The sequence below is a fragment of the Falco naumanni genome, chromosome 10 (genome assembly GCF_017639655.2).
Source record: "Falco naumanni isolate bFalNau1 chromosome 10, bFalNau1.pat, whole genome shotgun sequence".
Lineage (NCBI taxonomy): Eukaryota > Metazoa > Chordata > Aves > Falconiformes > Falconidae > Falco > Falco naumanni.
In genome coordinates this window covers 8829035-8855572 of record NC_054063.1, presented here as the reverse complement: position 1 = coordinate 8855572, position 26538 = coordinate 8829035, and the positions used below count along the sequence as shown (strand labels likewise).

The window sequence follows — 26538 nt, the reverse complement described above, 5'->3', positions numbered from 1 at the left end:
AATCCATGAATTTGTAGCCTCTTCACATCCACTTGGCTCCCAGGTTCCTCTTCTTGCCTTGATGCAATTAGTGGTAACTATTGGCTTGCCCAGTGAGTCCTACTACTTTACAAAATGAGTGTCATGTACACAGTAGTATAGGAGAAAAACCTCAGTTTCTCACCAAGCCCAGGAACAGTAAGGTTATGCTAAAAGAGATAACTTAACACATCAAGGAGAGAGATGTCCCTCAAGCTCACAGACTGTGCGGTCATACAGGATCAGCTTTCTAATTCTGCAGTTACTTAAGTATTTAGTCAAGCGCAGCTGTATTGCAGAGTAGTATTTCCATTTCTAGGTTGTTGGTGTAGCCACATTCTTCATAGGTGGCAGCGAGGCAAGAAAGTAATTGTTATTTAGCATCTTGAAAGTTGGCATACACTTTTATGTCAGCTTCCCTTTTTCAGCTAAATGCTCTTTCAAAAATCTTCCGTGTTAGACATGGATGAAAATAACTTAGAGACTGGAGGAGTTTTTTAGATAGGAGTCAACAGAAACAAAAATCCTGCTCTACCTCTGCACACTACAAGCAATATTTAAATATTCCAGGCATTTTCACAACAGATTGAGTTGGAGGAGATCTGGACTCAACACAAACCATAATCTTCCTAATGGCATTTTAAATTCGTTGAGCACACTGGCAGCTAGCCAGTTGTCTGACAATATTACAGGAAAGGGGTTAGGTCAGAATGACCTAGACACATGCAGGAAAGTGAATACCTTCTCAAGACATTCTGCTTGGGATAATGATTTTGGAAACTACAAGGAATGGATCATGTCATAGCAGTGAACTTAGGAGGGAACACCTGGGCTAATCATTGCTACATTTATTACAGATACTTCCCTCATTGCTGCTACCAAGAAAGAGCCCTAAAAGGCTGAATGCTGTATAAGTGGAAAAGTTTGACAGCATGTATCTGGGAACACGGTTGCCTTCTGGCTCAGAATAGTAACTGTCAGGCAGTAACACCTCAGGGTACCAGTGTGGCCTTTCGGGCTCAGTGGGAAGCACTGTGGTTCCAAAGTGCAGTATCACTTTCAGACTGGGAAAGAGCAATTGTGAGGCATATAACTGAGCTCAGTTACTACCAGACTGTGCTGAACAGAAGTGAAGGCCATAAGGGTATGCTGTGGCCTGAACACTGCAGTTTAGCACAGTTCCATCCCAGCTATTCGGGGGACAAAAGCACTCCCATCAGCCATCTGATCCATTTACTTTTCTCTCTTGTGTCTGTGACACTAAATGTTTGAGAGAAGTCCCAAGAAATCCAGAACAAAACACTCAGTGTGGCACAGTAACCAAAAATATTTTTCTCCTCCTCTCGATTCCAAGGCTACATGGTGATGTTTCCTTTCCTTTGCCATCCACTTGTAACACATAAACAAAGCAACCACTCTTCTGTTGCAATGTGTCTGAGGCAGCTGTAATCACCATGCTGACTGACAGTAATTGGTATTTGCTTTGGTCAGCTTTAAAGTCATTCTAATCAAAGCTGTCTTCCTAGTCCCATATTGAAAGAAACACAGTATCTGGAGGCAAGACCACGTTGTCAAGCCCCCAGGGCAATCTTTAATAAATCCTCAGGCACCAATGCCTGCCTCCCTCAGAGCTGGCAACAGTAGCCTCCATGCTCCAAAATAACACTTTGTCATATTCTCTAGCCTCTTGTCATCTCAATGTGCATCAACGATTCTACTAGTAGGACAAGGAAAGCTTCTTATGGAATCATAGCAGCATTTAGGTTGGAGAAGACCTTTAAAATGCCAAGTCCACCACTAAACCATGTCCCTAAGTGCCACGTCCATACATCTTTTAAATACCTCCAGGATGCTGACTCAACCACCTCCCTGGGCAGCCAGCTCCAGTGCTCAACAACCCTCTCAGTGAAGAAATCCCTCCAAATACCCAATCCAAACCTTCCTCAGCACAACCTCAGGCTGTTTCCTCTTCTCCTATCACTTGTTCCTTGGGAGAAGAGACTGACACCCACCTCACTACAGCCTCCTTTCAGGTAGTTATAGAGCTCCTCCTGAACCTCCTTTCCTCCAGGCTTAAATGACCTCAGCTCCCTCAGCTGCTCTTCACAGGACCTGTTCTCTAGACTGCTCACCAGTTTTCTATATATAAAGCAAAGAACAGGATATTGATTAAATGATAAAAATATTTTCACTCTTAGGCAGAACCGACGACTTCATGCTCCTTCAGTTGCAGAGACATTGGTAGCAAATCAGCTCATATTGTTGACTAGGCATTCGTGTGATAGCCAAAGATATTTACTATTTTCTCTGACATCTCCTTTCTCCAGTACTTCATTGGAGCACTTTCCTGAACACACGTAACATCTCCAGAGACCTGTAGAATGGGGCATAGAAAATACTGAAATAGGATGAAGTAGGGAACACAGCATGCAGTTCCTCAAGTATGGGCATTATTCAGGACATTGGAATCAATACAGGATGCCTAATAAAGTCTTTAATTATGGCACAGTTTAACATTGTCTTAAAGTACCTCCAGCAGCTTGTTGCCACCCATGTTAAGTTGGTTCATTATGGAATCAGCAGAAAGTGCTCACCCTTCTGAAGCATTAGCACATGGCCTGCCCAGCTGGCTCAGCTGAGTGGTGTCCATTCAGTCACTCACTAGCTGCTCACTTTTGGTAGGATGAGATTGGAGTCAGAGGCTTCAGAAGAACAGAATGTCTTTGTCTTGTAACCTGTCTGGTCAGCACAAACCTCTGTAAAGACTTCAAGGTGATTTTAAATCTAGCAAAATAGTTTGCAGAGGACACCTTGCTGTTTCATAAGGTATTACATGTTTTCACTTATAAAAACTTTAAATGGGTGCCAGGAAAACTAAAATAAAGAACTTAAAAATTAGATTAAATAGATACCAGAAAATTTTCCAGGGCTTTTCCATCCTTCATTTTCTAACTTGTTAATATAAATGCTTCTGCAAGAAGGAGGTCGGTACCAAGATGAAAATTAGAGTGTGTGTGTCTTGTTCAGCTTTTATTAATGCTATGTTATTTCATCAGTGGTTTTTATAAACCACTGATAAAACTAAGGATGTACTTGCTTCAATATCCTCCTTAAGATGTTGCCAAATTCACCCTAAAGGGTACATATGCATCAATCTATGTATATTATAATTTGACAGCATTGTCAAAAGATGCTATTTTTAGTGCTGCCATTGTCTGCTTTAATCTTTTTGTTTGTTTTTTATTCTGGCAAATGTGGAACTTGTCTGAAAATACCCAGGTTCTGATGTCAGTGAAAACCACAAAAATTGTAGATTGCAAACGACTGTAAGAGCTACAAGATGTCTTGATTAACCCAGATTTGCCATCATGAATGTTAGCTTTTCCATTGTTCTGTAATGTAGGACTGTACAAAGAAAATATACTTACCATACTGGTGGTAGACGTTTTGACAGTTTGGTAGACATTGCATTCCTACTTTCTGTTCTGTCTTGTATGGCATTGCTGTCTTCCATACCATTTAGTAGTTGCATAATTGTTCCCTTCAAGGATACAAACAATGAGGTCAACTTGAGTCGTGTCAAATAACTAGAGCAAATACCACATATGAAACCATTTAAGATAACAAGTCATGTGATCACATATATTACCTCTTGCCTGGATTTTCTGCATCATGCTCAAAGTGTGTTAGAATACACAAAAGCAACAGACCTTACCAGCTGACTGTTTTGCCTATGATAAGCAACTGATGAGCATTTAATTGCGAAGTTTGACACAGACAAGCTAGAATTCAAAGTTACCTTCCTCTAAATGATTATGCTCCTTCTTTAAACTGACCTTTTCAAGGCAAACCCTGTATTTTCCTGCAGAAAAAAATATGACAGGGATGAAGGTTTGATTTTATTTTAGTGGTTTTAATAACATGCAGCTATGTGACATTTTAAAGCTGCCTAATTATCAGATGTAACATCTGGGATACAGTATCTATCAGACTGTGTTTTATCCAAACTGGGCACAGATACAAGAAAGTCTTATTTGTATTTATTAACTGGAATGTACATAGAAAGGTCAACACTTTCCCTATTCATCCTTCATCAGCAGAGAAGCTGGTGAGAAAGCAGGGTAAAACTTCTTAGTAAACAAAGCCTTGTGACTTCAAAAATATGCAAGACACATGAAAGCAAAGAATAAGCTTCCTATCCATTCATTTTTTTTTCTTTTACTGAATGTTGTTCCATTTAATTGTACTTGTAGAACACATCACAGACCTCTGCTGTTCCTAACTGAAGTTGAAAGAAGTGGTTGCCCTCTTGCTACAGTGGTTGACAAGCAGAAAAGCATTAAAACACTGTTCCTAAACAAGCAGCAAGTAAGAGAAAGCAGAACATGGTTAAAATTGTTCCCATTAGTATGTTTTAATTCCACTCTACAGCACCCTTGAAGCAGTTAAATTGGTCAGTTGCTTCTATAACCTTCCCAGCTATTTGTGATAGTAGTTACAGTTACTGGCCCTTCAATGCAAATTGTTGTGCCTCGTGTTCAGAGATTTTGTGAGTCTTTCTCTTTGGTTATCTACACTGCAAGGCCTCACAGAGAAGAGTTAACTCTCTTCTAACCTCACAGTCCTAAGCAAGTTTCAAGCTACTGCTGGAAGCCGTATGGGGACACGTAGGTTGAACAATCCTGTTTGTTTCTCTTACTGTGTAGATGTGTGTTTCTGTACCTGCATGCTCTCATTAGCCAGTTTCCAATCATCAGTTACAGCACTGGCACCATTCATCTTCCCAGTATAGCACAACAGAGTGGCTTTTCTTGCATGGAGGGGATTCTCAACACAGAAGCTTTATTCGTAATAATATAAAAAATGTCTGACTAAGAGCAGTAGTCTGTCTAAGCCAATGTGCTGCCCACACTGTCTCCTGCAGTGAAAGGAGATACTGTTTAGGGACATCATGTGAACCTGGCCACTTCCTGTGGTCTCTTCTCCTCATAGCCTCTCAGCATCATTGGATTAAGGATCCTGAAGAGCAAACTTCTGCCTATTCCCTATGGTATCTGTTTTGATACTGTTATCTGAGATGTCTTTTTTTTTTTTTTTTTCTTTTTTTTCCGGGACCTGCTGATGCTACCTAACTCCACAGCCTCACAGGACAAGAAATTCCAGGAATTCGCTAATTGCTGTGTAAAAAAAAAATATATAATTATTTTATCACTTTTAAAGCACTTCCTGGCTAGTTTCAGTGAGTTGTAATATTGCAGGATTTGGTGAATGACACTTCTGCACTTGCCTTATCCGTGACCTTAATGATTTTGTAAACCTAAACCACTGCTCAGACTTCACCTCTCCAAATGGAATAGTTCCAGCCTTTTTAGTTTCTCTTCAGAACAGAGCCGCTGCATCCCCTTGACTCTTTTCATTGCTCTTCTCTCTGCCCTCTGTAGGTCCACTGTCCTTGTGATGCAGAGATCAGAATTGTGTGCTGAACTCAAGGTGGAGGTGCACTGAGGTTTTATACGGCGCCAGACTGACCCCTCTGTCACATTCTCAGTAATGTTCCTGATGATGCATGACATACTGGCTTCTGCTGGACACTGAGCCAGAAGATAACTATTCCCCTGCTGAGCATCTCTGATTTGGCCTGCAGCACCTATTCTCTTTCTAAAAGGACTGGGCTTTTCCAGTCCCTTTCGCCATCACAGATCTTTCTTCTTTTTCTTCAGTCACATGTACATTGAATACATGAGAGCTGCCAGAATTAATATCTGGACTAATTCAGTGATTCATTGCTTCAAACTGCTGTGTTTTTAAACAGAGAGCAGAACAGAATCCTAACTAGAAACCAAAACTGGATCTGGGATGGCATTTGAAGTACTGTTTTGAAACCCTTTTCAAACATACAGAGATATAAAAGTTACTATTTCAAAATAGTAATTTGCCTGAGATCTGGCATCTCCTAGGAGGTATTTGTGCAGTACAAGGACTGTTTAGACTAGGTTCTCCCCAAGCCTTTGTTTCAAGACTGCAGCAAGGGTGCCATGGCTGCTCTGCGCTGCTCTTTAGATTCTCACAGGGCTTGTTCCCACAGAGGCCTGCCTCCAGTGATCTCCAGGAAATAGCCTTCAATGGAAGAGGGCTGCCAATAGCTTTGACTTTTGTTTTTTATCTCTCAGTTGTGTGGTTATTACAAATGATGTGTGCTGTAGGAGACAGTAAGCCTAAGTTTCTCAAGCCTTTTCCCATCAGTCCTACAGTGTGCCTTACTGGGTGGGTGTGATTACATGTATGTGTTTCTGTGCTTCCGTGATCTGTATTTGTGTGTGTACACTCATCTGTTGGGTAGTAGTGGTTCAGCCTGTTCATTAGTCCTGTCTGCCACTCCTCTGCCTGAACTGCCAGTAGTTAACTGGAGTGCTTCACCTTGTTGGCAGCCTTACCTGGGGACTTACACATTTATGCAGAGGGAAGCTGCTTTTCTGACCTGGGAACAAGAAGGGTGTCTGTCCTGAGGCAAGGAAGAAAAGATGTAGGCTGAAGTAACTTACTGGCTGGAGGTCCATGCTCCAAGTGTGCCCTATTTTCTTTAAAATAAAATTTCAAAAATCCTTTGCACAAGCCAAGAGCTCCTTACAGTCTTTTACAGGTCATCTCTACTGTCTTTAACTTCCTCAGGTAGGATTTGAAGAAGCTTTTCATGCCAGATATACCACTTCCTCCTCGTGTAAATGTTGTTGGATTATGTGTTATAATAAAAACATTTTGCAGCAGGTAATTTATTAATATAAGAATAGTTGTATTACACTAAGTATATATAACTTACATAATTATATCAGAGTAAATGTGACTGTGATTTCAATCCAGTATAAAAATGTAATTGCCGAAAATATTCTCTTCAGTTTGTAACAGGTAGAGGAACAACTTCAGTTCTGTGATGACAGAAGCTGACAGCTCACACCTAACTACTACTGAGGTTGTGCATTGTTTATGCCTTAAATAGATGGGTGAAAGAGGTCAGTCTGGTCCATCACACTGTTCCAATTCCTGCCTTTTAAAAAGCTCTCTGTCTAGAAATGAAGAGCGTGTGTGCATCTCTCCAGGCATGGGTTCTCCTGTAAAAGCCTTTCTAACTTCAGCCACCTTTACTCATCAGTAAATAGGTAATTCCTGTAACACACAGTACCCAGTGTTCTCCTTTGATCCCTTCATGTCATACCTTGAAAACATTATTTTCTCAGAAAATGCTGCTGTGTTCACTGTTCTCTTGGTAACCCATGGGGGGAAAAGTGGGATCGGGACAGAAGTATGCAGGCATCCACTGGGCAAAGTGTAACCCCTGAGCTTGCTCAGAACAACAGAAAGAACAGAATAGTTTCCTTTCTCCGTCTCCTCAGAATATGTAAAGGTATTGTGCTGTTCCTGCTTTTTCTGAGCAAAGCCCAGGAGGAATGAAAAATCTGAGTCTCTGCCTTACTCAGCATATTGAGTAACCAGCCCAGGCCAGATATTAAATTCTTGTAAACGCAGGCCTCCCTGCTGGCAGCAGCACTGTGCCACTTTGACATCCAGCAATAATTTTAAATGAGAGTGATTTATTTTTCTTTAGAAGGCAGCAGATGGCAGCAAAGTTGTACAGATGTGCCAGACTAGTAGAAGAAGAAAAATATCTTAGTACACACACTCTAACAACATTCTGTGGAAAGAACGTATCATTTGTTTCTGTCTGTCTTGCAGTGTGGTTAAGGCAGTCTGATTGATTTAATGGCCCTCATGCACTTGTAACGTGAGGGGTATTTTCCCCCATTACCAGGAGTTAATGAGATCAGGTTGGGGTGAGATGATGTGGATTATCACTCAGTAAATTATCTTTGTCTGTGCAGGAATCACTTCTTTGCGCAAACCTGTTATGTCCTTCATGAAACAGATACCAACTGTCTTGTGCAAATATTGTCACCAAGTGCTAGACTGTCTGTGTGTGCACACTGAGTGACGCAGGAGCTTTGCCTGCCAGTCTCTGCTGTGAGCTATGTACGCCACTCTCTCATTTGAGTTAGTTGTCTGGATACACCCTTTTGCAGGCTTCAAACAGGTGATGAGATGTGTTTTAAAAAGCAGAGATTGAGGAGGAAGGAAATGCTACTATACAAAGTCATAGTGTTTTAAACACTCCAAAATCCTACTGCATTAAATAAAAAATGAAGCATGGTTTTTGGACAAGAACATTGGAACTTTCTGGGATTCGATCCCTACGCATGAGCACATTTAGCACCGCACTTGACACATGTATGTTTGTTGAAGTTGTCATTGCCAGCAGCACCACATCCACTTAAGAGGAGCAGCAATGTTCATACATTGCTGAACTCATTTCAGATTGAACTGAGAGTCTGGATTTGAGTTTCCTCTTTTTGATAGCCTTCCTGTCCCTTACTTCTACCTTTTAGTAGTTTATTCAGTCTTCAAAACCAGAACTTGTGAATAAATGAAGTATAAAGCAAAACTTATAATACAATCTTTCAGTATAAAAATAGACATGTTTTTGAAAGAAAGCTGGGGCTTAGTTTTTTCTGCTGCTGAAGTCAGTAGAAGTTTTGTTTCAATTAGGTGGGATCAGTCTCAGGCCTGGGATTTGGTATTGAAATTCCTATCTGGCTCACCAGTTCATCACCACCAGAATGCCTGTTGTCTGTAGGCAGTAAGGAGGCTAACGATATATGCCAGTTGCATATTTTTCATGTTGTTTATCAACAAAGGGCCAGACTATGAATTTGTTCCTTATGCAGAATGAGATGCAGAGCTGCGCAGCCCCAGGAAAAAAAATGACTTAGAAAAAGTGACTTAGAATTCCATCACTTTTTCCTTGACTCTAAAGAGAATGAATTCACTTTACAAGGTGCAGCTGTCTTCTTCCAGTGTGTAGCCTCTGAGATCTGCTCCGGAGTCCTTATATACAGGGAGGGAAGTGTAGTGACCTCTGAGAGTTTGCTGCTTTCTAGCAGAGAGCCACAACAGAGTCAGGTCATGTAAGGGGAAATGAGGAACCCCCACACCCTTTTGTTCTCTCCTGTAATAGCGGTGGGATGAATTACATGGTGGCCTTTTAGTCTTTGAGTGTTTCGGTTTCGTGATAACTCCTGTGACAGTAACCACCTATTAAAAAGGACAATAATCAAGTTTGTTTGATGACCTGCTTGGTTTGCTCCTGAACTAACAGATAAGGTTCGTTATGTTTGTTCTCCTGTTTCTGCCAATAATACTGGACATCAGAGATTAAGACCCCAACATTTGTTTGCTTATTTTTATACCCTGTTAACAAAGTATGAAGAAAAAATAAACCGTTTTAAAATTGCTGGGAAAGTTGCATGTAATTTGTGACACACAAAAAAAGTGACAGATCTGGGAAGTGATAGTTGACTGAAGGTATTGGAAGAATATTTATTTTGCAAACCTATTCTGACAGTCAGAATTTGTTAGAAAGTATTTGCGTTCAGCTAGGTTGGACTGATCTTTCCTGACTTTGGAAAACCCCAGGCTTTTGTAAGTGGATGGGAGCCTCAAGGAGGTCTAATTAAATGTTTGGTAGAAGTTATCTCAGAATCAAAGTCAAAAGATTTCATTTGGCGCCCTCATTGCTGTTGCTGTTGCTGGGAATTTTGCAAGCAAAATACTCCAGTCTCATCAAATCATTAACATTGATTCTAGTCTTAATGGAACCATTTGTTTTTCATTTGGAGACATTAGAGTTGTTAAGCATTTTGACTAGTGTATATGGCATGTAGTAAAAAGGCTTTTACACAGCAAAACTCTTTTTCCTCATGAACAAATTGTGTTCCTCCTCATGAAGGATACATGGCCCTGCTCCAAAGAATTAAGTATTTAAAAATTCAAACAATTTTAAAGCTGACACAAATTATTTGGTGAAAAAAAAACATTCTTTAAGAAATATTTGGATAATAAAAGCAAACCCTTGTGACACAATAAACAAATTTTAGTTAGGAATAATTGGATTTAGTCATTGGTTGTACTCAGTCATGCTGGAATTTTTTCTCCTGATGCCTGTGTGCTCTACACTACTTAAGTATGATGTGAGATAATATAAAACGGTGTATTGACGACGCAAGGAAAATATTTGGATGGCTGTCTGGAGTTGCCATTATTGGCTTTAATTATGACTTGCTGTCCTTTGGGTACTAAATGAGCCAGAAAAGGCTTCATATATGCCAAAGTATTCATTAGTATTCCCCTTCCTGTCATTGCACTTGCAGAAAAAGTTTATATCTGGCACCTGCCTGGAGTTCTTATTAGCACAGACCAGGATGCTTTGCAGATTTTGGTAATCATCTGAAAGTACACCGGTGTCTCTACTTTTTGGATACAGTAGAAGTTGTTCCTAGGTAACAGTGGTAGAACTCTTTGACCACTTTCTGATGTAACTGGGGAACAAATATTTTTTGCAGTCCTCCATGTGACATGGCTGTTTAAAGTAAGTTTTGTGGTACCAACTGGAGAAAGAAAAATAATTACTTGTTTCATTCTTTGAGGTTAGGGACTTGCACTAGGACTTTACAGGAAAGCGCGTGTAGATTACCATTTTAGGCCCCTTGCCACCATTCCATATAGCACTAATAACAGAGCCACGAAAATCTTTCTGAGGTAAAAATAACGTTTGGAATCTATTTTGGTAATAAAAAATAATCTATAGTGATGTACTTTTTCTTTGCCATAGGGTGTCTCTAGCATAGGTACGAAACAAAATAATAGCTCATAAAGAATATTCCATGAACTCTTCTGACACTTCATTGTGGAGGCTCTGCTGAGAATGGTGACCACTCCTTTGGCATCTGCTCTTGAACGGACTGGTGGACAAGAATGAATTTTTGCTCCAATACATATTTACTGTTGCAAAACTTCATTTCAATTTAGAACCTTGTTTGAACTGAACTTATAGTCATGTTTTAAGCAGCCTTTGAAATGCTGGCCTGTGGGACACCATATTGTTCATAAGTTCATAGTACTTAACTAAGGTATTGTGTAAACAGGTGCTCCTGATTTTGGAGGTATTTGATGATATCTTCCACTTCTCATCAGTTATATTAGAGCATAAGCTGGCCTTGGCCTAAACGCATAGCTCTTCTTGAACTTCTAGGACTTTTAAGAGGATGCTTGCTCTCATGGGCTGATACTGTTTCACAGCCTTGTTCTCCCTGAAACCTCAGGGATTTCAAAATCCTCACACTACTCAGAGATTTGAATCTAGTTCATGTATGGATTTCAACTACTGTTTAAAGGTTAACACCCAACATTTTGCTTTGTGGGATGTTTGTAGTGAAAAGATGCTTAGCCAAAGTTCTACAGTAATGTCCCCTGCTTGGGCAGGAGGAAGAGCTTTCACTCTTCACCTGGTGCAGGTGCAGAAGTGGAGGAGGCGGGGTGAATGCTGTCTCCATATATTTTAGTCCTTACAGACCAGTTCCCCAAAACATGGAACTCAGTTTGGGATATGAGGTTAGCTGTGCAATGGGAAAGAATCCCTGCCTGCTCTATCATTCTCCTCCAGCCTGTCTAGCCTAGCCTAGCTAGGTTAGCAAAAATCCATGGTCTTAGTATTTCCAGGGTTTGCTTTTCAGCTTGATACATTCAAAGAAGGTGCTGCCTTCCAGGCACAGGGCTACTCACTACTTTCTGGCATGTCTAGTTCAGCAGCGTTGGTCTTCATGCTTCAAAAGATGTGGTTTCAAAGACTGCGGAGGGGGGTGGAGGGAACTTACATTTTAAAAAAATCGTTCTTTTCTTTCGGTGCTGTTTATTGCAACACCGGGGTTTTGCTTCTCCCTACAAGCGCGGCAGGTGGTGCTCTTGATCCTTCCGAACAGAACTTGCACTTGGTGAGCTCCAGTAAGGACAGGATTATGCCATCCAGCACCAGCTTGCTGCTTTTAGCCCTGTCCAGCTAGTTCAAGGATCTTTCAGCTTTGAGTAAAGTGTTTCTTATCAGTGAAAGGGAAAGGAGGGAAGAGAAGGTATTTTAAGTGAGGACTGAGTTTTGGCAGTAAATGAAGACAAGATCAATACAAACAAGAGTAGCTAGTTGTGAAGTACATACTTAGGCATACTATAGCCCAATCCAGCCCTACGTCCCCAGTTTAGATGGCAAAGGTGCTAGCTGTGTAACCCATAAGTAAAACATTCTAGATAGTAAATCTGGATCAGAAAGGCCATCAGCCGTAGAGACGTAAATTCTTTTCCAGCTGTTAACAGATGATAATTAAAACTGGTGTCAATATATGTGCATTAAAAAAAACAACACCAAACCAACCAAACAAAAAAAAACCCAAACAAAATATTTCAAGTGGGAAACCCACCTCTCAAGATTCCAAAATTCTAAGTTGAAAATGCTTAGGAAAGTAAACAGGCAATTCTGAGGAGGACTTCAAAGCTTTGGAAAGAAAAATTATTATAAATATATGCCTGGTATCTATTCAACTGGATTCCTACCCAAGGTTTTTTGCAACAGTATTCCTGGAAAGGTGTCATTGACAGTTCTTCTGAATTTTTATTTTACATATATGTTCCTTAGGCATTTAGTATTGGGTAAAAATACATGCCCACTTCATTTACTCTACCAGTCCCCTCCCGTATATGTTAACTATGTTTAGAGATACTGTAAAACAGGAAATGGTATGTTTTACCCAGGGTGTTATTCTATTACACTTGTTTAGTTTTTAGGTTTGTTTTCTTGGAGTGCAAAGAGTAGATACCAATAGATGGTGCTGGTGGTACATTAATGTTCAGTTTCACGTTTGTTTTCTGGTCTGCGGTTGGAATTCTTTTTTTTAAAAAAAAAGGGGGAACAGAAAAAAAATTTTAAAAGAACAAAACAACAAAATCCCTAATGCTAAGCTTTTATCCAAGATGTTCTGCCTGCACTGAACTGGTCACCATTTAACTTTAACCTGAACTGTGGCCCAGGAAATCCTTCAACATAAATAACCTTGGAAGCTGCCACGACCATTTTTGGAACGTCCTCCCTCAATAAATCTGTTACTTTGTTGTGCAATGTTGAAGTGTGCAGTTGTTTCTCTGATTAATTATGGCAAAAAATAAACTTGCAGGATCAATCCAAGCTGTGACACGTTTCAGCCCTGGCTGGAACATGTGGGTAGAAAAAGGCTTTAGAGCCTTCTCAACAGATCTGCCCTGGGATTTTAAGATACGTGCTTGCCATCGAGTTTACTTGATTTGACAAGATAAGGTGGCTGCTAACAAAGGCTGTAACTGAAGAGTTTCAGGCTGTCACAGAACTGCTGTGCTAGGCTATAAGGGTAGGGCTGACCACAGTAAGAAATCCTTTATCTTTACCACCTGCCCCCACTAAAAAGAACATAACAGACCTGTTTTATGTAATAGTGTTTATTTTATTTCACATATTACCCATGGAGAACAGCTGATACATTCTCTACATCTTTCACCAGTCTGGAATGCAAGATAAAAAAAAAGGTATGGGAAAAAAAAAAAAGTTTAACGTTTGACATTCACGATATGAAAAATAGAGGGATACAATGATTTAAAATGCCCTTATGCAATATATATATGTAAAACGTATAAAAATAAAATATATTTTCAAAAAAAAAGATACAAACAGGACATGACACAGAACAATCTTAAATACCGATACGTATCTCATGATCCACACACACCGCACTTATAATTAACAAAAACCACGTACAATTGCACTTTTCCTCTCTGTGACGTTCAAGTATGTCGCAGTCCCCGCAGGGACTGGTGAGTGTCCGATTCCCTGCCGGGTGCAGATAACGCAGAGGGTAGAGCAGATGTGGCCGGCCTGGCCGGGGGCGGGACGCGCCCCCAGGCGCGCTCGGGGCGGGGGGCGAGGCCGGCGCCGCGGGGCGCCCCTGAGCCACCCCTCTCGGGGCAGCGGGGCCCGGGCAGCTCGGAGCGCCGCCGGCCGGCGGGGAAGGCCCGGCCCCTCCGGGTGCAGCGGCGGGGCAGGGGGCGACATGGCGGCCGGCGCGGCAGCAGCGCCTCCGGAGGCCGCGGGCCGGCCGCCTTCCAGTCCCAGGCGCCGGCCGTGCCTCGGCCGGGGAGGGTAAAGCGTCCGTGAGCGCCCGGTCGTGCGGGCGGGGGTGGTGGGGCAGCCCTGCGCGTCCCCGGCGGGACGCGGCCTTCACAGCTTCCCCGCGCCGCCCGTCCGCGCCGGCCGCCCCCCGCCCCGCTCCGCCGCTCCGCTGCCCCCTGCGCGGGAGGGCGCGCCGGGGTCCCGCCCGGACCGGCGCTCTCCGCGAACTCTGGCGGCGGCTCCCGAGCGGCGGCTGGCGGCCCTCCGGAGCGTCCGTGTCACAGTCCATCCGTCCGAGACGGCCTCGGCCGGGAAGCGCGGCGCTCAGACCCCGAGCACGGGGGCGAAGGGCCGCCGCGTCCGGGAGCGCCGGCCGGCCCAGAGGAAGCGCGCCGGGCTGCGGGGCTCGGGCAGGGAGCGCCGCCTGCGGCCGTAGCCCTGGGGGCTGATTTTGCTGGCGGGGGCGGCGTCGTCCTTATCCTTGTCCGTCAGCTGGAAGATGTCGTGGGCCAGCTTCTGCACCGTGCACGTCCCGAACCGGCACCCCGTGCGGATGGCTTGGAAGTGGGGGAAGCTGTTAATGCTCTGGCGGTAGCGCTTGACGCGGATGTGAGCATCCTCCCGGCTGCTGCGAGGCAGGAAGAGAGAGCGGGCATGAGAGCAGCGCAGGGGGGACCCGGAGGAGGGGACCCGGTGGGTCCGGGGCGGGGAGGGCAGGGAGCCCACGGGCTGGAGGCGGGCCCGTCCCTACGATGCAAAACCCCCACCACCGCCACCCCCCAGCACCCCCCCGGCTCTGCCCTCCGCCGAGCGGCGGGAGAGGGACGGATACGCTCGGCAGAGCAGAGTTTGCTGCCGGTGGGAGGAGAGGCCCCGCCGTTTCACGGCTGTTACTTTATCTATGGATCCAGAGCTCAAGTTACTATTTATATTTGACTTTAACAGTACAGGCGCTGCTATCTCCCGCCAGCTGAAGAGCGCGGGGAAAGGGAGACGGGAGGCTGCTTTCAGCGCGATGTGCAGCCCGGGCGGGACCTGTCCCGGGGCTCGGGGATTCTATTGCGAGAATAAGCCTAAACACCCGGAAACGTGGGGACCCTGAAAAGTTTCCACTGCCTCGAGCAAGTACCCGAGCCCAGAAGGGGCTGAAAATTACCTGGGATGCGAGACTCGGGGATCCTCCTTCACGTCCTGGGTCCGTATAAGCAGCTGCACGTTGGCGGCTGCCCCTAGCCCTCGGAGCGCGCCCGAAGGCTTCACGTCCCGCTTGGCTCGGCTCAATGCCCATTTCGTCCATCTGAAAGGAGCATAAGGGAAGAGGACAGCTTGTTAGCGCAAGCCTGCGGGGCGGGAGCCAAACCAAATACATTGGAGGGGCGATAATCTTTGCCAGCGCCGAGATTTTTTGGTGGTGGTTTGTTGTTTGGTTTTTTTGGGGTTTGGTTTGTTGGGTTTTTTTTTTTTTTTTGGGGGGGGGGGGGGGGGGGCGGGGGGGCATGAGGCCTTTAAGGAGCTGTGCAATTCCCGCAGGAGGTCCGGTCCCTCCGATCACGGCCTGAGCCCGGCGGGGGGGCGCGGGGGTGGGCGCTGGCAGGAGGGCGCTCCCGTACTCACTTTCTTTTGAACTCTGTCGCTACATCCACCCGTGCAGCATCCACCCCGAAGAAGGTCACGGAGCCGAGGTAGAGCAGGGCAACGTGAACTAGTTTCATTCTGGCTGGGCTCCTGGTGGAGGGAAAGAGAAGAACTGTAAGCAGGGTTGCTAATAAAAGTCAACTAAGGACTGTCCTTCATTTTTGGTGATTGCAGAGAGCTCCTTCCCTCGGAGAGCCCCCAGGCTACCGGGGACTTTGTGTGCGATATGAACCAGAAGCTAGTATTTGCCCAGCAACTTATCGCAGAGTAAATAACAGAGCCTCCAAAGTTTACGTTTGTCGAGAGCTTTACTTGCAGAGGCGGCTGGAAAGCAGCAGGATTTCCAGAATACCCCCAGCGGCTCGCACTAGGATTTAGCAAACCCGTGAGATTAGGGAGAGCTGGCTATCAGACGCATCGTTTCCAAACTCCAGCAAGTGTTTTTGCTGCCTGGAAGTTGATCCCCTAATAGCTCATCTTCCCACTTCATACGCAAAACCAGCTAGTTCTGGATCTTATGTTGTAAACTGCAGCTGATGCCAAAAGCCAGTGCAAGACTCTGCAGCATAACTCCAAGCTCTTCAAAACAGTCCAGATTTAGTAAATTTTCATTTCCTCTCCACCTCCCCTGCATCTCTTTTTTTTGTTGTTGTTGTTGCCGCCGAGGCAGGAAAAAAGTAGTTCTTACCTGACAGTGAGGATAATCCACAGAGACAAATGTTCTTGTAGTAGCGATCCGAAGTTGCAGGGTTTCCTGAGGAGCGAGAACTCCTTTGTGTGCCTGGAGTAACCACCGCCGAGCTGCGCTCCACCGCCGCCTTTATAGAGCGGCGCGGGGGAAGTGGGTGGACCTTGGCGTGGCCGGGCGATTTTTCTTTGACACCCCCACCCCCACATCCCAAGCACTTCTTAATCATTCTAGCGTGAATTGGGGGCAACCCATACTAGGGTAAAAATAAGAGGATTATTGAAAATTATCTCAAACAACCCCCTTGGTATTTTGTTAATTATAACGACAGCTTTTAGGTGTGGATTCCGAGTCTTGGCATAACTTGCAAAATCTGTTAAACCTCTCAGTCTGTTTTACGGGGGACAGACTTTATAACTACCGATGTATAATTATGTTTACACGCTCTGTAGCATAATTTCTCATTCCAGGCATCTTACCTTTAGGTGGGTGGAAGCAGGGGAGTGGGAGCTAGAACTCAACCAATTTCAAAATCCATGCAAATCCATCAAATACCAAAGTTCCAAAAATAACCCCATATTTGGACAACGTGAATTATAATGACTAACTGTAATGAATGCCAGCCTTCTTCACATAAGTAAGGAGGTGACAAACCAGGCATCATTAATATTTATGACTCAGCTTAGGTGCATTTTTCATCTAATAAAATGTATTTGATTTACTTGATCGATTCCAATAAATCACAGTTCAAATGGGTTTGGAAGGTGAAGGTTGGAGCGACCTTCTGTGCCTGTGAACAAAGAAGCGGTGTCACGCTGGGGCAGAGACAGGGTCCCTGCAGTGCCTGGGGCTGAGGACGCCAGGGAGGACCTGCCGTGGTCCTTTTACCCCCAGTCCGCAAACCTTTATATGCGTTCGTGCACTGACTTCCCCGCTTATGAAGCTAAACCAGTGCCGGATCAAGGTCTCTAACAGCATTCTCCCGGCTGGCCAGCAGCAAAACCTCAGCCTGCCTACCTTTTGGGTTTTATTCTTTGTTTCTTTTCGTGGTTTTGTTGTGGTGGTGGTTGTGTTACAGTCTCTTAACATCTTTGCTCCGTGACGCTTCAGAAAGACAGAGGTCCGGCTTCGCAGGGGGTGCTGGAAGCCAGCACCAGACGGACCGTTTCAGTTCTCGCAATGCAAACTCAGCGGAACCAAGGGAGATGCACCAGGAGACCGGCGCCCTGGGGTGTGGGGGTCCTCTTCCCAGTGAGAGATACTCGTGAGGAAGGAATGAACTGGAGTGTGCCAGATGTTGCTCTCATCTTGCCCCAAGCAAAGTGTTTCAAAAATCAGGTGAGCGTACTCGTGACTCTGCCTTTCTAGATAACCGCGGTATATAACAACACCCTGGAAAGGCATGTGCGAAGGGATGACGGAAACTTCCCAGTGCACGGCTGACTTGGTCTGAGGTGCTCCCTCTCCCGCTCGTCAGCAGCGTCCAGGCATCTGGAGTCTTCTGTCTGCGGCACCTACCTGCACGGCGGCAGGCTGGCCCGGGAGCCGCCACCCCGGCCTCTGCCGCCCCTCCGCCAGCACCCGCCGCCAGCGAGGGCCGCGCTCCCCAGCGCACCCCCCGGCCGGGCAGCCTCCTGCCCCGGCCCCGCCGCGGCTCCGTGGGGCGAGGCGGTTTCCCCGGCCGTGAGCTGGCCGCCGGGACAAGCCCGGATCCCGGCCGTGAGCTGGCCGCCGGGGCAAGCCCGGATCCGCTCCGCCGCCGCACCTGCCCGGCCAGAGCGCGGGGCGGGACCGGAGCGGCTCCGGGGCGCCGGAGCCAGCGGGTCAGCCCCGGGGTCCCCCTCGTCCCCTCCGCCCGCCAGCTCCGCGGAGCCGCCGTCCCGCTGCCCTCCCCACGGAGCGGGGAGGCAGAAAGGCGCGGGGCGAGGGGTTGGCGTGTGGACTCGGGGAGGAAGAAGAGGGAAGGTAGGTGGGCTGCAACGGGACTGTGTCGTGGCCAGAGCTGCACAACTGCATCAGACCACCACGGCTGGACTTCGGAGACCTCAAGAGGCAGCCCAGGCTCAGCGAGTTCAAGCGTTTCCTTGATCAGCAGAAGTTGAAACTGAATCTAACTCTTCCGAATAGAAAACTATCTGCAGGAGTTCGTGTGATGAGCGTTGCTTTGATTCAAATTAAGTCTCCTGTTCCAGTAAAAAAATCCCACACTTCCACAAACGCTGGAAAACCCCTCACTAAAATCCTTGGCTAAACGGGAAGTGTATTTTGTATACTCTTAGGCAAACAATGCAGAAAGAAGCATATGTTGGTTTAGGAATAGTAACAATAGTAGTGACACAACTCACTTGTGAGTTCCCTTACTGCCTACAACTGCCATTTTTGTGATACAACTGCTCCTTCAAATTCACAAGGAGGCAAACTTTGGCACATAAGTTATGGGTTTGTTGCTGATGTGATTTGTGAAAGGGCTTCAGCAGGTATAAAGCTGCTTCAAATCTAGCACAAAACATAATGTTCTTTCTTCAGATGCTCATTTTGTTCTTCCTAAGCACTTGCATTCTCATGCAGTCTGGAAATGAGCAATAGTCACTGAATTTGCACAATGAGGTAACAGTAGCCACTTTAAAAATTGATTTCATAAATAGTGAGTTATTTCCATTTTGAAAAAAGTTACACAGAATGTTCCATGGAAATATTATTCATAAACTAATATTCTGAGGCAATGCTGTGCAGTTCAGCAAGACCAGGCTCTCCTCTGAAGTGTAAGGTCTCCTCAGGATGCTTGCTGCCTTATACCCATTGTGGGGAAGCTGGGCTGGAGGAACATCCAGGGCTTGTACTTGTTTACTGATTATCTTGGGCATGTCTTTCAACCTCTCAGTGTTGCCATATGTACAAAAGACTTTACAGTATGTATCTGCTCTGGCCGGGAGATTAAGATTAGTTGCTGTTTATACAGCTTTTTACTCAGTGTTGTGGTTTAACCCCAGCCGGCAACCAAGCACCACACACACTTGCTCAGCCCCCACACACACACACACACCCGGAGGGGTGGGGAGGAGAATGGGAAAGGAATGTAAAACTCGAGGGTTGAGATAAGAACAATTTAATCATTTAAACAGAATAAAAAGGTAAGAACAACAGCAATAACAATAACAACAATAACAATGATAACAATTATAGTGGAAAGGTAGGGAAGAGGAAAACAAGTGATGCACAGTACAACTGCTCACCACCCGCTGACTGATGCCCAGCCAGTCCCCGAGCAATGACACCCCACCCCACCCCCCCCAAAGCTAACCCTCCAAGTTTCTATACCAAGCATGATGTCCCATGGTATGGAATACCTCTTTGGCTGGTTCAGGTCAGCTGACCTGTCTTTTATCAGTTCCTTGTGCCCCTCCAGCCCTCTGGCTGGCAAGGCCCAAGAAACCAAAAAATCCTTGACTTAGTATAAACATTACCCATCAACAACTAAAACCATCAATGCCTTATCAACATCGTTCTCACATCATAGCCAAAACACAGCACTGTACTAGCTACTAAGCAGAAAGTTAACTCTATCCCAGCTGAAACCAGGACACTTAGGCTGAGTTTTGTTCCAAAAGCAAAGATCTCAAATCTATAGGCATTGCTGAGGAGTCAATTTGAGGCAGATATTCTGTGCTGATTATGCAGGAAAATTAGTGTTTGAAGCCAGTGGAAGTGCCTTAGCATGTTTCATTTTGGGTTTAAAGAAAGTTTGCTGAATTTGTATGCCATGAGTATGAATATACTTGATTGTATACCATAGGCTGTACGAAATCAGCAGAAAGATGATACTAATAGAAGAATGACACCCCACAAATGATGTAAAACCTCAGTCAAGCTCCATACAGAAAAGCCTTGCTGTTAGTGCATGCACTTAGCCAGCTTTGGCTATGCCAAGGGCGCAGTAACAAGGGTTGATTCCATTTCTGGAGGTCCCATTGGAGGTGCTTTCAAGCAACCCTTGTGTCTGACAGGTTTGAGTACACCGAAGCCTCCTTCGAGGCTTCGAGGGTGGGATGCATATTGCTATAGGAGGGGAAAAACCTGGTCATGGTCATGGCTGCTTCCCTCTTCACTGACAGGGACACTGGGTTAAGGGACCGCAGGCAGAGTGTGACCTTTGTATTTCCTGAAGGAGTTGACTGCAGAGGGTATTGTGAACCTTCACACCTTTTTGGTGCTATGAGCACAGTCCGAGTGTGGCAACATTGTCCCTTGTGTGCTTTCAGTCTCCTGGAGGAGCTGCAGCCCCACAGTTCTGCCACTGGCATAAATATATGGCTGCTCACTGGGTCCTTCTGGAGACCCAGGCCTTGGTGTGCTCCCAGAGCCGCTACTCTGTGGGCTTCTTGAGGAGCCAGGCTATTCTGCTGCAACGGAGGGAATTATGTTATTGGCGGTCTGGATGAAAGTTCAGTTTACTTTGTATTAGCCTTTAGGTGAGCAAACAATCTGTCTGCTCTACTTCCTCATTTGTCCTATAAGATCAGATTGCTCTATACTTAAGGGAAGTTAAGGAAGTAAGTTACGGATGATTGACTCCTTTTGCTGTCCATGCAGGTACATAAGCTGTGTTCAAACCCAGATGAACAGTACTCTTCCTGTTATGAGTACTTCAGATGTGCCACTTATGACACGCTTTATAAACTAACCAAGCTTTGGCTATATTGGTCTAGATGGAAGAAGAAGCAAGGCTGTAGAGTGGGCGCTAGCAAGGACTGGGGAATCAATAAATAACGTCTTCCTCTTGATCCAGCACTTGTTAATGCCCTGGAAAAGTGTTCAGTGATACTCTTCTGCTAGAGGTGCTGGTTTAAAAGAGCAGTGAGACTTCACTACTGAGATTTGTCATTACATACTGAGCTTGCTTATGAGCGCAGATACGATAACCCTAAGGTTCCATTTCAGCTCGAAACTGGGTAATTTCTTAGCATCTCTAAACTTTCCCTGCAGGTTTTGCTGTGCGGAACGTTATCCCTTGCTTTTGTAAACTGTTGTATGTCCTGGCTTTGTGCTGTTGAAGAACTGCAACATCCCCCTTCAGAAGTCACAGCAACGAGCTTTATCCTTGTCAGCCTCGCAGGGGTAATGTGTGGCTTCATTAAGATTTGCATTCCGTTGTTGCTACTTCAGACATGCTTTTAATCAAAAAGCTCAGTCTTTTGAAAGCAGCTTTGTGGGTTTCAGCCATTAAAGTATACAGGTTCATGAACGAAAATGCCTATGCATAACTGAAGAAAGGTATTCTTTCTTCTAGTTGCTACCTAGTATAGGAGGTGACTGACCCCACAGAGTGCATCACTTTTCTCAAAAGTATACTCAGTCTTTTCAATGCATATATTTTGCACTTTTCTTTGCTCCTAAAGTTAGTAAGCAATTTTATTAAGTTTAGATCTTTCTACATGGCAATTACTTAAAAGCAGTTAAGCCACCAAGCTGACTACTCCAAGGAGATTTTGATGGCTGCCCTCTGCTGAGAAGGCACAAGGGAGAACGCTGTAACTGATTGGCGAAGCTTCCTGACCAATTTGCTTCTGGGTTATCAGCAAGACACCGTATCTGTATGTCCCAGTGAAGTAGGAGGTATAAGAAATGCATGTTTGAAACAGAAATGTCTCTGTGACACCGCTAGTGACTGTCTGCTGGGTCCCACATGACAGTGGATGGTCAGGAGCAAAGCCAGTGAATTTGCTGCATTTCCATGTGCAGCCCGGTACCCAGGGCTGCTGCAGTGCAGCCATGTCCTTTGCTTTGTTTTTTCTCTTTGAGCTGTCAAACGGGACATACACGGAAGCTCATCAGAACATTTTGGCTATCTCCACAGGTTAACTAAATGTGCTGTACTGTCAGACAACCTGTTTATCACCAGCACCTCTGCGATTGCTAGCAAGCTCACTGGGCTTTCAAGAGTGAGAACCCAAAGGTATTGGCCTCATCTGTAGGCTGTCAACAGCCACACGAGCCCAACAGCCACACGAACTCTCCCCGCTTGCCCTGGTAGCCACCGCATGTGCCCAGAGCAGCACATCGGAGGCCAGGAGGGTTACGCCGAGGCACCGCCAGCCTCCTGCCCCGGATGGAGGGGGGGCATCGCGGCGGGCTGGAAGGCGGCGGCAGCCCCAGGGCAGGGCAGGGCTGTCTCCTCAGGGCGCTGCCGCCGCGCCCGCAGGGGACCGCGGCTGCCGGTGTGAGGGCGAGCTCGTCCCCCGTTCCCGCCACAGCGCCCAGCGAGCCGCTCGCGCCCGGCCGTCAGTGCCCGCACGTTCCGCACATCCCGGGAAAAACGTGACAGGAAACATCCTGGAAATGTAAGTCTGGACCCCTGACATGAAATGTAAGACCCGGGGGGCACGGCCTTATCTCGCCGCCGGGTTTTACTCTCTCATAGCCTAAGGGGGGGCGATGCCCGCCCCCGCGGCAGCTCCCCTCAGGAGAGGTCCCTGCGGGGCGCGCTGAGGTGATTCCCGCCCAGGCACCCGCCTTTTGGTGAGCGCGCAGATCGGTCGGACCTGCCGCCGTTTTGTTTCTGAGGGAAAAAGTGCTGCGGAGCCCCAGCCCCTGGGTGGGTACTTCACAGGGAGGCTGCGAGGAGACAAAGCCCACCGAGGGCGGGGAGGGCCCGGGCGGGGGACTGTCCCCCGCCCGGGCCCTCCCCGCCCTCGGTGGGCCGCGAAGCGAGGCGCTAGCGTTGGTACCGGTGACCCCCACGGGCTGCCCGGGGCAGCGGGGCCGTGCCGCCCCAGCCACTTGCCGCCGGCGAGCCCTCAGCCCACGCCCAGCCCGGCGGGGTCACGGCGCAGCGGTCTGGGCGGCGCGCAGGCGCACAAGGCGCCCGCGCCTCCAACATGGCTGAGGTGGTGCCGCTCTTCTTGCAGCGGGCGCGGAGGGGAGGATGCTGAGCCTCCCGGGAGCCTCCGCCGCAGCAGGGGTGGTGAGGCCCGAGGCGGGCCCCTCTCAGCCATGGCCAGGCTGGCCGACTATTTCATCGTGGTGGGCTATAACCACGAGAAGACAGGTAGGTGTGGCTGCGCGCAGGGCTGCCCCGCGGTGCCTGGCTGGCCTCTTCCCCCCTCCCCTCGTTCTTGTCCGGCCCCGGCCCCCTCCCGCCTCCGGTCGGGCCGCAGGAGGAGGAGACTGCCGCGCACACGGGGCGCGTGTCCGGCCGTGGGGAGGAGGGTGGCGGAGGGCAGTCGGGCGGCCTCACCCCCGCCCAGGGGCGCCGCGGCCGACGGGGGCGAGGGAAGGGTTAATCCCCTTTTCCTGAGGCGAAGCGGCCCGGCGGGAAAGCGGAGGGGCTCCCCCAGGCACCCGGCGGCCGGCTAGCCGGGCCCTGGCACCCCCCCCGCCGGCCTCAGCCCACCAGGCAGCCCCGCTAACCCCATCCGGCGAGCCGGGTGGCAGCCGGCCGGAGCGTACCCCGCGGCCTTGCCCCACCGACCCCAGATGTTGGAAACGGGCGGCGGTTCCTTCCAGAAAGTGGGGGCAGCTTAAAATTTTGCCCACGGCCGTGCACAGCACCGGCTCCCCGCCCCGACCACCGGCCGGTGCCGCCAGGCGGGCAGCCGCCGGGCCGGCTGGGTGCCGGTGCTGTTTGTGCGTGCCCGTTTCCCCGGCCGCCTCTTGCAGAAGACGGCGGCAGTGGCTGCTGTTCCCTCACCTTTGTACCGCTAGCTGAGGCACGTACACCCGCGGTCTCAAAGGAAAACAAGAGACGGAGGGGGCTTGCCAAGCAGTGGGGCTTGTGGCCCGTTTTGAGTGGGGTCTTGGAGCTCCTGGCCTTGATAAAAGGGTGCTGCGGCTAGCACCTGGGGAAGTGCTGTGGCACTCGGTAGGCTCTTCGGGAGTGGCTGCTTTGCTGTCTGCTCGGGTGAAAGGGAAGTGGTGTTATCTGCTGTCATTTTGTGGGTAGAGTGGTTCATATTATGTGACTTTCTGTTATAATGTCACGTTTGTTGCTGGGGAGACCTCAAATCCGTATATACACTGATTTGAAAATTAAGTGATTGTCAACTGGTATGTGTTTGTGCTGTGTATTTCAGAACAATCCTTTGAATCTATGTTGTTAATAAACAGTATTTTAAATAGTTGCATGTCCCCTAATTTATTTGACTATGCATAGATCAAACAACACTCAAGTTTGTTACTGTAAGTAATTCTTTGAAGTAACAGTTGTGTGTAGTCTGTATTTGTTCATTCTACAAGTGTAGCTAATAAACTCCAGGAGTAAGATCCTTCGTTTTTTTTTTAAAGAAATATAATTTTCAGAGAAATCATCATATCGATGTGTTTAAATACACAGTGACTAACAAAATTCTGCTAAGGATCTGCTGGATTTTTCTATACTGGCATGATTTTCCATATATTCCATAATACGTTCCATTAATTATGATGTGGTTCCCCCTCCCACCCCACTTATTCTAATTGCAGTAGCAAAAGTGTAAGATATGTGAAATGGAGAGTACTTTATAATAAAAGTAAAGACCTTCCCTTTTGCTTCTCTCCTGTTTGGAGCTTCTTCCCCAACAATAGTCGAGAGCTTAAATCAAAACAAAGAAGCAACCAAAAAATCAGGGTGCTTTTAAGGGGAAGGTGAAGCAAGTAGCCTGCCTTCTTAAAGGGTATGATCAATATGACAGCTGCCATGTGAAATAAAATTATGGATTGGAAAGCTTTAGGGTTTTGTAAAATGTCTTCATCTGTAGCATTTAAGTATGTGTTTAACTTCCTGTACATAAATTGTCTCGTTAAGTTTAGTAGAATTGCGTGCATGGATGAAATTGAGCAGATTCAGAAATAACTCCAGAACCAGAACCTTAATTTGAAAAGGTCATGCCCAGAAAATAACTGTTTAGACTTCATTATTTAAATTACTCATTGCTACTTTTAATGCTTCATACTAAAATGCTTGAAGGAACAACATTCTGTTGAAGACTAGGCATGCATTGTTTTCCAAATTCCTTTACCCCCACGTGCGATCCCATAATACATGGAGTACTGACCTTTCTTTTTCTTGTAAAAGTCCTAGTTTCTCGATGCATTTATTATGCCTCCTTCTATATGAAAAAACAAGGGCAAACATTTCCAGGATTGTAGACTTATTACCCGTGAAGCTATTACATTTTTAAGTATGGACTTTTTTTTAAAATCTTCAGTAACATTCTGGTTTTGTTTTAATAGGTTTGATTTTAATGTTGAGTGTAATTACATTTTATAGGGTTTTTTTTAGGAATACTCTGGAATACCTTTGTGTAAACAAGCAAACAAAAACCCTGTAACCTTCCCCCTCTTCCCCAACCTGTACATCAGCAGCAGTTGGGATAATGTGTACTTGCGGTTAATAAGAAAGGATGTTTATTTCTGTTCTCCCAGAAAAGCCCTGCTGTCTCTGCTGTCTCTCTATAGCAACCATCATCTGCTCTGTCTTCACATGGATTATAGGGATTTATTTACATGTACCAATATCTGCAGTATATTGAAAATGTGGTAAAAGTATTGCTTTCCTGTGCAGATTAATTCAGCTTTATTCAAAAACCTTCACTGTAAATATCTAAAATGCTGGGTTTGTGCACTTGTGCAATTTAGGAGCAGATTTCTAGATTTTTCTTGCTGTGGAAAAGCTTTATTGGTGCTACAAGTTTTGATTCAATTTAGTCTTAAGGGGAAGTGAAGGGATGTTTTTATTGTCCTCAAATAAACCAACGAGGTTTGATCTTTTGGGGGATCAAACATTTTAAAGTTCATTCCTGTGCCAATCTAGGCCTATGTATATTGATGTTACTGCAGTCCTAGTGCTGTCATTCCTATTGTGCTAAATTTTCCTTTCGTTTTCAGCTTGGTTTAGGATGCTGACCTGTCAAAAAGTTCTTTCTTGCTGAGTATTTTGCCTGTGTCGCTGTATTATTCTTTTTCTGGGTTGCTTTTCTGCTCAGTTTTCAAACAGTTGGCTCCCCAGGATGTCACATGAATGCCAGTATCTGTATAAAGGAGGAGCAGGAGCATGCAGGAGGGTAGATCACTGCAGCCTGAATTTATATCAGCTGAAATGGTCCTAGAACCTTGGGCGAAAAGATGTTAGTCAGATACTTTACTCTCCTACTTG

The 26538-nt window shown here is 46.3% G+C and overlaps 2 protein-coding genes across 6 annotated transcripts in view; one reads left to right on the top strand and one right to left on the bottom strand.

Annotated features, from left to right (window-relative positions):
- Positions 1–13403: 13403 nt before the first annotated feature.
- Positions 13404–17056, bottom strand: ADM (adrenomedullin). The gene is made up of 4 exons (XM_040609492.1): positions 16410–17056; positions 15701–15811; positions 15243–15383; positions 13404–14714 (listed from the first exon to the last, which is right to left on the bottom strand). Exons 1-4 carry the CDS (start codon positions 16616–16618, stop codon positions 14411–14413), a joined length of 765 nt encoding a protein of 254 aa, XP_040465426.1. The 5' UTR covers positions 16619–17056; the 3' UTR covers positions 13404–14410.
- Positions 17057–23271: 6215 nt separating this feature from the next.
- Positions 23272–26538, top strand: part of SBF2 (SET binding factor 2) — a 254668-nt gene continuing 251401 nt past the window's right edge. For all 5 annotated transcript variants that reach the window (XM_040608411.1, XM_040608415.1, XM_040608414.1 and 2 more), the window contains exon 1: positions 23272–23454. In XM_040608411.1, coding sequence (XP_040464345.1) covers positions 23400–23454 — 55 coding nt within the window. In that variant the 5' untranslated portion in view covers positions 23272–23399. The remainder of the gene's footprint in view (positions 23455–26538) is intronic.